The following is a 12968-nucleotide window of genomic DNA, read 5'->3' on the forward strand; positions in this document are numbered from 1 at the left end:
AAAGGCAACTAAAACTTGAAATCTTGAGTATCAACATTTCATTATATTTGTAGTCAGGTTCCATTTAAGTTCATTTTAAAACAGGGTAGACAATCTTATAATAGTTATACAAAATACACACAAATGCAGAAACCAAACAGGGGATAAATACATTTTTACAGGTTACTGTTTGGTACAAGAAATTAAACTATAAAAGTGTACTCTCACCCTCCATTAGTCTAGCAAAGGGTTCCGGACATGTTGTTGGGATGGGGAGTGCAAGTTTGTTCATAGCCACTCCATAGGCAACAGCAAGACCATCAATTCCTCTGAAAGGCACCTCTCCAGTAAGCAACTCCCAGAGCAACACTCCATAGCTAGAAAAGAATTAAAACAGGAAAAAAAAACCTTTCATTAAGACATATTAATGGCAGCAGTATTTAAATATAGTAGAACCGACAAACAAAAACAAAAAAAAAAACCCACAACTCAAACCTTAACATAGTCTATGCAAAACGATTATCAGCAGGAAAAAATGAACCACGAAGGCCATGTTATTCACAGGATACTTACATTTCTGGATTTGCTCCAACAACATGAAGCTGAATTACATTTTGTGATTTTGTCTTGCATACCACTTTTGGAAAGATTTAACACAGCAGAGGTGCAAGTGGTGCAGATTTTTTCATTCTCTGTGAATACCTGAGCAAAGATTAATGTATCCAAGAAAAATAAACCAACTAAAGCTAAAAATTCTTAAATGAATGAAGTGCAGCGTCATGTTCTACTAACATACTCAATACTGGCTAATCAGTATCTGAGCTATATTGTCTTCTTTTGGCTCAACTGCTGCACTAATGACCATGCAACAGACCTCTTTAACTGTTCTATTACGGTTTGCAGATTTATGCTGGTGTACTCCTTTTTTATTTACAATATTTCTATAACTTCAGAGCACAGATACGGAACTTGCCGTCTCAAAAAATCAATGATTCCGAGTTCATAGTTACTACTGTGAGGGTAAGATGCCAAGTTCTACAGGCAAAACAGCAACTCCAAATAAGTAGGGACTTCAGTTTTTTCCCCATTTATCAAGGAAAGCATCAACACACTTTCCATAAACCATAAAAAACAAATAAGGAGAACATCGGGTAAGCTCACTTGAGCTTTGTATTAATTAATTTATTCCAACTTCTCGCAGTGCCAGAGAGTGAAAATGTGTTGCATGTTTAAAGAAATTAAACAAAAACAAACCCATTATAAATAGGTAACATTCTATAAAGTAAAAACAGATTTAACTTACAAGGTTCTGAACACTTGAAATACAATTCTTTTAAAAATATCATGCTGCTTCAAAGTGAAACGTGTTGTGCATTCAGAAATGCCCTTCTGCATACCTTGGTTCTAACAGTATTTGGGTTACTGCTGCATATATCAGCTCAACTGATCCTCCTCTAACCTCTGGCATCAACAAGGCATTTTCACTCAGAGAACTGCCACCCACTGGATATTTTTACAGTATCGGACCATTCTCTAAACCCTAGAGATGGTCGTACATGAAAATCCCAGTATATCAGCAGTTTCCGAAATACACAGACCAGCCCGTCTGGCACCAACAACCATGCCACGTTCATAGTCCCTTACATTATCCTTCTCAATTCTGATGCTCGGCTTGAACTTTAGCAGGTCATCTTAGCAATGTCTACATTGCCTAAATGCATCAAGTTTCTGCTGTCATTGGCTAATTTGATATTTGCTTTAACAAGCAGTTGTACCTAATAAAGTGGCCAGCAAGTGTATATATAAAATGCAATGACTAATTCATTCACAAACAAAAAACTATTTCCAGTTAAAGAGCTGAAATCTGTCAGGACAGGGCTGCAGGTATGCACTAAGAAAGGACATTTTGATGTATCAATATTTAGCAGTTTAAAAAAAAAAACAAAAAAAACTCACTCATAATAGAAAAACTAAATACCCCCAATATCTCAAAATGCCTTGAGGGATTTCATCAGCACTCACAACATTTAAATAAGAGCACTAATAAAAGAGGCTTGTCATATAAGGGACCTTTTTCTGTATTTTTTTCCTTAACCACTTTCGGAAAACAATTTCACTGTCTTATTGGATTACAGCTTTTATCTTAGAACAGTGTTTCTCAGCCTTTATGGACATGGGACCTAAGTTTTATCTTTTATTGGCAACACAAGTATAAAATTTGAAGAGCGGGAGGGATGGGTGGGGTTCCCTCCATTGTGAATTGAGTGCAATTAAATATGGGGGGCCCTTGGTAAGATGAGCATAGTTTGAAACGGGGGGAAAAAAAGATTGTGCTGCGTTTGATTGCTTCAGTGGACTGGGGGTTATTCATATGTGATAATAAATGTGAGGTAAACCGATCACATTGCATTTCTTATTAATAACAATAAAAAAAAACTGCACAGCCTTGATTTTTTTGAAAAAGCCAACACTGTTGTCCACCTGCACATTGTCATTAAGTTCACAATACCAATCAGTGGAGCCAAGCTATGACTGAATGAAATGAAGCACTATTTTTCTATAACTGATGGAGAGGTTGTTTTTCAATATATTGTAAGAAGAAAACAGGGTGGTGCTTTTGATTGAATATGAGTAATTAGCAACTTTTTTATTTATTGAAAGACATTTAGACTAATCTACAATACACTGAGGCAGGATTAATTTTAGGCTTTGATTGGAATGGAGAGTCAAGATTTCTGACAGTGGTTAGGTTTGCATCAATCAAGTTTAAATCGCCCTTGTAACATTATTAAATACCGCTTTAATAAAGAGTTCTGCTGCAATGTCTTTTACACCACCACCAAAGACTATGTAGCAAATTCAACAGTATGAAGATCAAGTGAACAAATATTAGACCCTGGTTTAAAAAAAAAAAAAAAAACCTACAAATATTATGCACAGAAAAGTACTTGGCTTCGGATATATTTGACAATCCAATTGCACTATAACAGAAGCCCAATGACACAAAATTTCCTGGGCAAAGCCAGGTAACACAAATAGTACCGTATTTCCCTGACAAAAGGCCGTGGCTTACACATTCAATTTTACAAAATGCGTATTGGGTGTGGCTTGCTTAAATGGTGCGGCCTATCTAAAAACATTCGATATAATGATAATTCAATGCACAAAAAGATGACATACTCAAATGATTCGTTGAATTTAAATGTATGGTTTGCTTCAAAAAAAAAAAAAAAAATCAGATAGTGATGATGTTGATAGATACAGTTAAAATAACTAAACACACAGTTTGAAAAGAATATGACTTATGAATTGTCCAGTAGACAAAAAAAATTGTCAATTAATAATGACGCCATCATTGGTTCAGTGATCACTTGGCGCTGCTGCACCTAGCCTCTTCTTCACATTCGTCTCTTTCAGGTTCATTGCTACAATGTAAAAATGGAACTTTTTCAGGGCTTTGCTACATTACATCTTAGTATATAATACAAGCTAGGAAAAAAGCTAAATTTAACAGAAATAAAAGGTACAAAAGTTTATTTTTGGCTGGGAAAAGACAAGTTTTTAATTTTTGTTTGAACGACTGGAGGGTGAGGGTACTGCAGCACAGCAATGTCAATCATCTGTTTACATGTACATTCTTCAGAATAAAATTAGCAACACTGAAATTTCTTCAAATCCTTTAAAATCAGATCCGTAATCGTTGTCGCCGCTGAACAACTCGATTGCGACCTGTGCTGCTTTGCTGTCGCTTTAGGACAGATTTTAAAATCCTCCTTTTAACATATAGAGCATTAAATGGCCAAGGTCCGGCTTACTTGTCTGAACTTATCATGACTTACAAACCAGAGCGCACATTAAAATCTCAAGATGCCAGTCTGCTTATGATTCCAAAGATAAATAAAATAACAGTAGGTCGTCGAGCTTTTAGTTACAGGGCCACTAAACTGTGGAATGGTCTTCCTGCTACTATAAGAGATGCCCCTTTAGTCTCAGCTTTTAAATCCCGGATGAAGACTCACTACTTCAGTTTAGCATATCCTGACTAGAGCTGCTGAATAACTGTACATACTGCATCTCTGTTGTCAGTCATTAGCACTAAAACATAAGTAACATGATAGTTACATTTGATACTAACCCTCACCTATTCTGTTTCTCTTCTCGGTACTCAAATGTGGCACTTGGTGCCGTGGCCCACCTGCCAAGTTGTTGTGCCTGCCTATGATAAAGTCATCCCTGATGTAGGATCGCTGGAATCATGGGAAATAGAGGTCGTTTCATCGGATTGGCTGGCGCAGCACTGTTTCAGCTGTGGAATGGCCAAACGGGGGAGGCAGCTTGATGAATGAGTTCTCCAGGACTCTAAATAAATCCAAATCGTATTATGTGATATCATCCACTGTTAAATTCTGCTACGTACTGTACTTCTAAAATTTTTATTTTTATATTGTATGAGGATTTGTTCTGTTCTGTGTAGTGTATTGTATGGTATTGACCCCCTTCCTTTTGACACCCACTGCACGCCCAACCTACTTGGAAAGGGGTCTCTCTTTGAACTGCCTTTCCCGAGGTTTCTTCCATTTTTTCCCTACTATAGATTTTTTGGGAGTTTTTCCTTGTCTTCTTAGAGAGTCAAGGCTGTTAAAGCCCATTGCGGCACTCCTTGTGTGATTTTGGGCTATACAAAAATAAATTGTATTGTATGTCAGACATACTTTCGTCACCGGTATCGCTCTCAGATATTGCAGACATTGCTTGTGCTGCTGGTAGGCTTGTAGGTGGAGGAAGGATTCCAGTTTTGCGAAAACCATTCTGTATGCATTCTGGTTTCACATTGTTCCACGCTGAAATAACCCATTCACACACTTGAACTTGTACGTTTGCACATCGCTGCCGGTCAGACAGAGTGAATGTATGCTCACCATCCGGCATCCATTCCCCCACTTGATCCTCACAAGGCACTTAAATGCATGATTGACAGCAATATCAAGTGGCTGCAGTTTGCATGTAAGTCCACCAGATCTTACAGCGACGTGACAGACAGAGTCGAAAATTAGAAACGACTACTTTGTGTTAAACTCCAGCTCCAGGCCACCTTCTGTAGCATTTGTCCACCCATTACACCATAATGTCTTCATTCATCCAGCCCTTCTTGTTCACTGAAACTTCGATACCCTTGGGTAGTTTTTCCTGTGGCATTGTCACCCTCTTAAAAATCACGAATGGCTTCAGCTTTTTGCCACTTGCTGGGCAAGCTGCAAAATCTATAAAACTTGTCCGCTCATGACCTGTAGTAGTTACTGATATGGTCTTTTTACCAACCTCATCGACAGTGCGTGTTAATGGATTATCCATCTGCATCGGGACCTCGTCCATGTTGATGACGTCATCCGGTGTTAGTTTCAGTGTCTCAAATTCCTTGCCGACAAACTCTCTAAAACTGTCAAGTTTCTTCTCCTAGCCGTCTGGCAGTCATCTGTCCCACAGTCGTTCTGGCTTGGATAGAGAGACCATTTCGTTTCATGAAGTGAGAAACACAATTATGACCCCCTTTGAAGTCTTCAATTGCCATTTCAGTCATCATTACTTGTGCCTTCAATTTGATGGCTATTGTCGAAACCATCTGATTGTTCTCACGCTGCGTGAGAATCCAATCTTTAAGTCGCTTCTCTAAGTTTGGCCATTTTGCTTCCCTTGTACGCCTTGCACGCCTACGTGGTGGAAGCGCACGCAAAGCTTCCTCATCTGTCCGCCAGTTTCTCACTTGTTTTTCTTCTGCTTCAAAGTGGTGTCCAGCTGCACGATTGCCATTTTCTTTCGTGAAAGCAACGACCTGGAGCTTAAATTCTGAAGCATGATACTTGCGTTGCAGCATGATATTAGTAAGTGCAAAATTATCAATTTAATTGTTCACACTATCTCGTCACTATATAGTTGCAAATGCCTACAGGGGCATGCCAAATTAGATGCTTTTACTTCAGATTGGTAAATTCAGTAACGCTGCGGCTAATAACATGGGGCTGCTTATCTTAAGAGTTCTAAAATACAAACTAGCATTTTCTGCGTCTTACAGAATGGGGCAGCCTCCAGTGTGGGGCTGCTTTTCGTTGGGGATTTACGGTATATTTTTTATAAAATAAAATAAATAAAATTTGCCTATCAAAGAAATCTAAAGCAAGCTCTTTGGAAAGGTACAACGTAGATTATAAACACATTTGAAGCTAGAGAAAAGAAATGCCACATAAAAGTAGCACCCAGCAATGACCTAAGTCAGTGTAGAGCAATGGGAGTGGGGGCTAAATTTAGTGAGAACTTTCCTGTATGCAGGAGTTATGTTCCCTCAGGTAAAAGCCATTGGCCTGGGTGCATAAGCAATGGCGAGTTTCCGTAAGGATTCTGGCATGGATCGGCTCATGGAGTTGGTAATGGTTAAGTACAGATGGTGTTGCCTCTGATCTCAGAAGGGGTGTTAAGTGTAGTCAGTGGCATGAATGTACAGTTACTGTTATTAGCCAGATGAGAACACATGGAACTACATGGCAGGACTTCAAAGCGGCAACAGTGTCATTCTAGGGCTGCCAAGGAAGGAGATGACAGTTTCATTCACGGAATAATCAAAGTACTATTGATAGTATCCCTATTTCAAGAATGGTAGATCTACATCCGATTATTAAGTCCTGAAATTGTGGTATTTCTGTACTTACGATATTGTAAAATGCCTCTTTGCTTAGGTCGTTTGAACTTAACTATAACTTTTATCTGTTATAACTGACAGATGAAACTCCAAGCACAGCAGTTTATTTTTCAAGTGGAATGCTGTTGGAGTTTTATTTTCTACTAGACATTAAGCCCGTTTAAATAACGGGCGCTAGAACAGTAGTGCATAAACATTTGTATGAACAGTCTATATTAAATGGCAAGGGACCTTGTATGTGGCTGTAATATGTGTCACTGTTTTGTGTGCCTTTAATTTTCTCTCTCAGTAATACTGGTTTGTATTTTCGTGAAATGCCTGTAATTTTGTCTGACAGTAATACAGTGGAACCTCGGTTCACGACCATAATTTGTTCCAAAACTCTGCTTGTAACCTGATTTGGTCGTGAACCGAAGTAATTTCCCCCATAGGATGGTATGTAAATACAATTAATCCGTTCCAGACCGTATGAACTGTATGTAAATATATATATTTAAGTTTTTAAGCACAAATAGAGTTAACTATACCATAGAAAGCACAGCATAATAGTAAACTAAATGTAAAAACATTGAATAACACTAAGAAAACCTTGAACAACAGAGAAAACTAACACTGCAAGAATTTGCGCTATAGCCTTATGACCCGCTCACTAAAAACTCTTTTTTTAATGAGTTTTAAGCACAGGGGAAAAAATGAATATTTGAAAAATCTGTAATTTAATAAACAACCAAGAAAAGTAACATTGCAACAATGCATGTGTGTGTGTGTCTCTCTCTCTCTTGCGCGCCTTTGTGTGTGTCTCTCGCGTGTGTCTCTTAAGCGCACGCCTGTGTCTGTCGCGCATGCCTGTGTGTGTGACGCGCGCTCGTGTGTGACTCGTGTGTGTGTGTGTGACGTGCGCTCATGTGAGACTCGTGTGTGTGACTCGTGTGTGTGACACGCGCGCTCGTGTGTGTGTGTGTGTGTGAGACTCGTGTGTGTGAGACGTGTGTGACTCGCGTGCGTGCGTGCGTGCACCTGTGTGTGTGTGTCTGCCTCTCTCTATCTGCACAGGGAATGCACAGGAAGAGACTGAACACATGCTGTGTGGCTCCGCGCATGAGCACTTCACAAGAAGACACACACACGGACACTGGACGCACACAAGGGTTTTATTAAAGAGGATATCTATAGAGAGAGAGCTACATAAAAGAACTGACTGAATTAAGTTGAACTGTATATTCCAGTGGGTGTTAGAGAGTATAATATCTATCCGTTGACAGCAATCAATTCTATATAATCAATGTAGAAAACAAAATCCAATAGTGTTAGGCTACATTTCTAAATGATGAAGACCTTCATAGATGCATGGTGATGAAAAAAAAATTTTTTAAAAGGAGAAAAAAACTGATGAGAGATAAAGAAACAAATACAGATGGAGGGGGGAAATTCAAAACCCTTCTGTGTTCGACAGCCAAAGTACTTCTAGTCTAGAGATTAGTGGGTGGTTAGGTGCATGAAATTTGAAGTTATTATGAGTAGATACCCAAGCAACCCATATGACAACTTGGCTGAAACACGGCACATGAAGGTACTCACACCTTCTGCTGTAAGAAAGACTGAGACTGTGCTACTAATGCTGGTTCTTCCATATATACTTTCTTTCAGTCCATAGCTTGGAGTGGGGCTGGGTGTTGGTGACTCGCATATATGACAGTACATGCATTCACTTGGGCAAAACATATGAGAAAATGCATGCATTAGCAAGTGAATGAAGGTTCATTATCCAGTCTATTTTGTTCACAATGTCAACTTCACTACTTAATTAAAAACATTGCCGACATTTTTGATTCTAGTAGACAAAGAAAGAGCAACTTATTTCTACATATCTGATGATGACTATACATTTATTAACCAGAGGGATCGCTAAGCTTGCAGTTCATAGGCTAATAACACTCAAATGTTTCAATTAAACCTGACTGATACTTCATCTGTATATCATTAATCTCTGTGTTTAGATGAAAGTTACAAGATCTTAAACACAAAAGAAATTCTGCAAAATGCAAGATAAAACACTTGAGAGGACTGAACTTTATTTTAGCCAAGAGTACAAAATGTAAACATATTACCACTGAGACCATTATGAATTTAATGAACGTTTGATAATGTGGTAAAAGGGTCACTTAGAGCACTGGGGAGCAACTTTGGTCCTTGAAGTCCACAGTGGCTGTATTTCTCCCAAACCAGTTGCTTAATCAGAAACCAATTCCCACAAATAACAGAACTTATTTAATTTCAGGGCTTGCCGTGTTGGTTCATTCTTATAATCATAGATTTATTTCCTTTCCAAGGACATCATCCAAACTGCCTGAAGCCTTAAAACGGACGTGTAATTCTCAGTCCTTCACTCTTTCCTCTTGAGGTTCCTTCCAAATATTTGATTAAACCAGATAGTTCATGCTAAATATGCACAGGTGTAAATGGAGGCAAGTTAGATGGACATGTACTGGTTCCTTTGTCATTTGCATCTTATTGCTAATGAGCAGCATTTAATAATAGTGAATGTAGCTGTTAAAGACAAAAATAAGTAATTAGGGGTGGGGAATCTAAAAATGAAGCATTACAATATTGCTTGAGCAATAAAGTGCATTATCAACAATAATTCACTTCTCACTAAGAAATTGGGTATGATGTTAAACAGCATCTGGCCCTGCAAGCAGGTCCTCCGATTTGCAGGGAAATCATGGGGGTTGGTGGCAGGATTGGCACTCCAGCCACTGTAAAACAAACAAAAAAAAAACACACAGCTCCGAGATGACAGAAAGGACTCCTTTTTGCTCTCCACAGGAGTACCTCTGCTCGCATCATGAAGGGGATGGGGGGAAAGCACTCGGGGGCCCCATCTCCAGAAGAGTCGAAACCGTTGGAGGGCCAATGGGGTCAGGTCTGTTGGGGATCAGAACTGGTGTGGTGCGGAGGCTTTGCCCGCTACATGGGAACACTGCAGTCCCAATTTGAGGCAGCCCATACAGGTAGGCGCAAGGAACGTCTTGTCTCTCAGGCAAGATGATCATCTTCCTCTGCTGTCAGAGGAGCTGCATAATTCTGCATTTCAGTGGAGGCAGTCTCTGAGGTGCGCAGACCTGGGACTGGCCAGATCTCTCCAGGTGGATACAGCTTTTATTGGTCTGGTCACTCTAATGGCCGTCATACTCAGGGAGTAGCTGTTGCTGTAGCACATTGGCTTCTTCCAGTGGTGTCCGATATCATTCCTTTCAACAAGCGTATTATGAGATTCAGATTACGGCACTCTCTGGGTGCCTTGTCTGTTGTCTCAGTGTATGCTCCGACTGCGGTGAGTGATGTCTCTGTGTGGGAGACATTTTGTTTGCAACTTCGCTTCGTGGTTGATGGGTGCCCACAAAGTGACAATCCTCTGGTTACTGGTGAATTTAATGCAGCCACTGACAGGGCTGGCTATGAGGATTGTCTTGGTCCCCATGGGTCTGGTGACCATGGTGAAAGTGGCTCCCGGTTCCTTGACTTTGGAAAAGGTCAGGGGCTGCAAAACACTGGATCCTGGTTCCAGTGCCCTGAGCCACATCATTGGACGTGGTACTCTAATACTGGTGGTGCGGTGAAGAATGATCACATTCTTGTGGGCAGAAGCTGGAGGCTCTTGAAAAACTGCAGGGCCTACAGAAGTGCCCATTCTGTAAATTCTAACTACAGACTTGTCGTTACACTTAGGATCCAGCTTAGGTCCAGTAGGTTACCACCTACTAGGAAAATGAGCCTGGACTTGGCCAGACTCCAAGACCAGGCTGTTTCTAATGAGTTTGCACACAGTTTGTATGAAAACGGGATTTCTTGTCCTTATCTAGAAAGGGAACAGTGATCGCCTAGGTTGCAGCAACTACAGGGGAATAACATTGCTCTCGGTGACAGGTAAGGTCCTTCCTAGGGTCAATAGGATCCTCAATAGGATCCATAATCACTTGCTCACCTACCAGCAACTGGAACAGTCTGGTTCTATGCTTAAGAAGTCTACCATCAACCACATCCTTGCACTGAGGGTTCTCGTGGAGCGCAAACATGAATATCGGCAGTTTCTTTGCAGCCTTTGGTTGATTTCTGTAAAGTATTCGACTCTGTGGGACATCCTGTGGGTTTGCGGGATCCCCTTGAGGTTGCTGGATATCATGAGCGGCCTGTACACTGGTACTGCGAGTGCTGTGCAGAGTGTAAGCAGAACCTCTGTGTTTTTCCCAGTTAATTCTGGGGTTCGTCAGGAGTGTGTTCTGCTCATACGCTGTTCAATGCTTGTATGGACTGGGTGTTGGGCAAGGTCACGGGGTCCAGAGACTGTGGGGCATCTGTTGGTGAGTGTCTAGGCTGTGAGTGCCCTGGATAAAAACCAAGATCCAGGCCTTTAATGACCTCTTAGGCACAGCCATCAGCAATGTATCCGTCTGCGGAGAGAGTGTCAACCTTGTCGAGAGGTTTAATTACCTTGGCAGTGGCATTCAGACAGATTGGGAGAGCATGGTGGGTCATGAGGCCGCTGGAAAAAGGTGTGCAGCACTCCCGATATCTATGCAAAAATTGAAGTCCAAGTCTTTAGAGTCCTGGTGCTTCCTGTCTTGCTATATGGTTGCGAAACATGGACGCTATCTACTGACCTGAGACGAAGACTGGACTCCTTCAGTACCGTCTCTCTCTGGAGAATCCTTGGGTACTGCTGGTTTGACTTTGTGTTGAAAAGCAGTTGCTCATAGAGTTCCGAATGACGCACATTACCTGCATTGTGCGGGAGCGTCAGTTATGGCACTACAGCCATGTGGCGCGTTTTCCAGCTCGTATGATCCTCATTTTTGGGGACACGAGTGGCTGGACAAGGCCAAGGGGTTGCCCACATAACACATGGCTACGGCAGATAGAGGGTCATTTTCGGACAGTGGGACTGTCAACCGGGATCCAGAGCTGTTTCGTCGTGTGGTGGGTGCAGCAACGCGCTGTAACCGTGCATGCTCCCCAACTTGATTTGACTTAAACTGGATTAGAACAAAAACCAGTAGCCTCTGCTGCCCCCCAGAATCAACACTGCTTACCCTTGATTTAGAGCATTAATATAATCAGACTGGATCAGACAATGTGCATCACTGAGGCATACTAATATTTTTTTTCCAATGTTTAAAATTTGGTAATACAATCTAAGCTTACTTTAAAATATCGCTAGCAAGGATCATTACTAAAATTAGGAAACAGATGCAACTCCATTTCTTATGTGATATACTGCCTTTCATGTAACTTTAGGGCAGAGTTTAAAAAACATTTATTTATATAGCACATTGTCATACAAAAAAGTAGCTGAAAGTGCTTTACATAATGAAGAAAAATAAAAGACAAAATAAGAAATTAAAATAAGACAACATTAGTTAACATAGAAAAATAGTAAGGTCCGATGGCCAGGGAGGACAGAAAAAACAAAAAAAACACTCCAGACGGCTGGAGGAAAAAAAAAAATAAATAAATAAATAAAATAAAAAAAATCCTCCACTTCACATATACTAATGTGAACAGATTCACCATTCGCCTCTTCCTATACCGCTACACACCTCATGCTCTTTTAGAACTTATTACTGCCTATAAGATCACAAGTCTTAAACGGCTTAGCTGCCTGCAACCTACTGAACTTAAAACATATACAACAGAGTAGTAAACATTTAAATGTAAACCTGTATCCACACAAACTTATTTTTTTCACTACATTTTTCATAGATCAGGAAAAGTATTTTTCTAGGAACAGCCTGTGTATCCAGTAAACAACCTTTAGTCTCAAAAGATTTCATGTAAGAGAGTAATACATATAATGTAATCTTTTGACGTAGGGAAACCCTTTTAAAGGTCAATGTTTATTGAAAGAGTCCCTCTTACAGCTTCAGAAAGGTGACTGCAAAATTATTCGAAATGTCTGATGTACAAATAAAGTAGGTTTCTGAGATTGAGCCAGGCTGGACAGTGACACTGTGCGCAGTACTGCCAGTTTCCAGAATATTCAGATTAAAACATATACTTGGTCCAAGGAGGTGTCAATCTTGTCCTTTACAAGAATCTTCAAAATCCCTAATTTATTGCATATACTGCATTAGTTTATCGCATGTTAAGTGGTGTTTACCTACAAAAGTGTTAAGACCCAGTACTTACAAAATGTAGTCTTTTGGAGGAAAATACATTGTCATTTGTCAATTTTCTTAATTTTTAGAGCTACATATTCTAATGCTATACTGTTCTATACTGTTAATAGATAATGAAATGG

General features: G+C 40.1%; 1 protein-coding gene across 2 annotated transcripts in view; it reads right to left on the reverse strand.

The window, feature by feature from the left end:
• Positions 1–12968, reverse strand: part of map3k9 (mitogen-activated protein kinase kinase kinase 9) — a 150514-nt gene that overhangs the window by 84963 nt on the left and 52583 nt on the right. For both annotated transcript variants that reach the window (XR_005631310.1, XM_039741833.1), the window contains exon 4: positions 208–356. Coding sequence is in view for 1 of the 2 variants with exons in the window: in XM_039741833.1 (XP_039597767.1) it covers positions 208–356 (149 nt within the window). In the remaining variant the exon portion in view is untranslated. The remainder of the gene's footprint in view (positions 1–207; positions 357–12968) is intronic.

This window comes from Polypterus senegalus, chromosome 18, assembly GCF_016835505.1.
Source record: "Polypterus senegalus isolate Bchr_013 chromosome 18, ASM1683550v1, whole genome shotgun sequence".
Lineage (NCBI taxonomy): Eukaryota > Metazoa > Chordata > Cladistia > Polypteriformes > Polypteridae > Polypterus > Polypterus senegalus.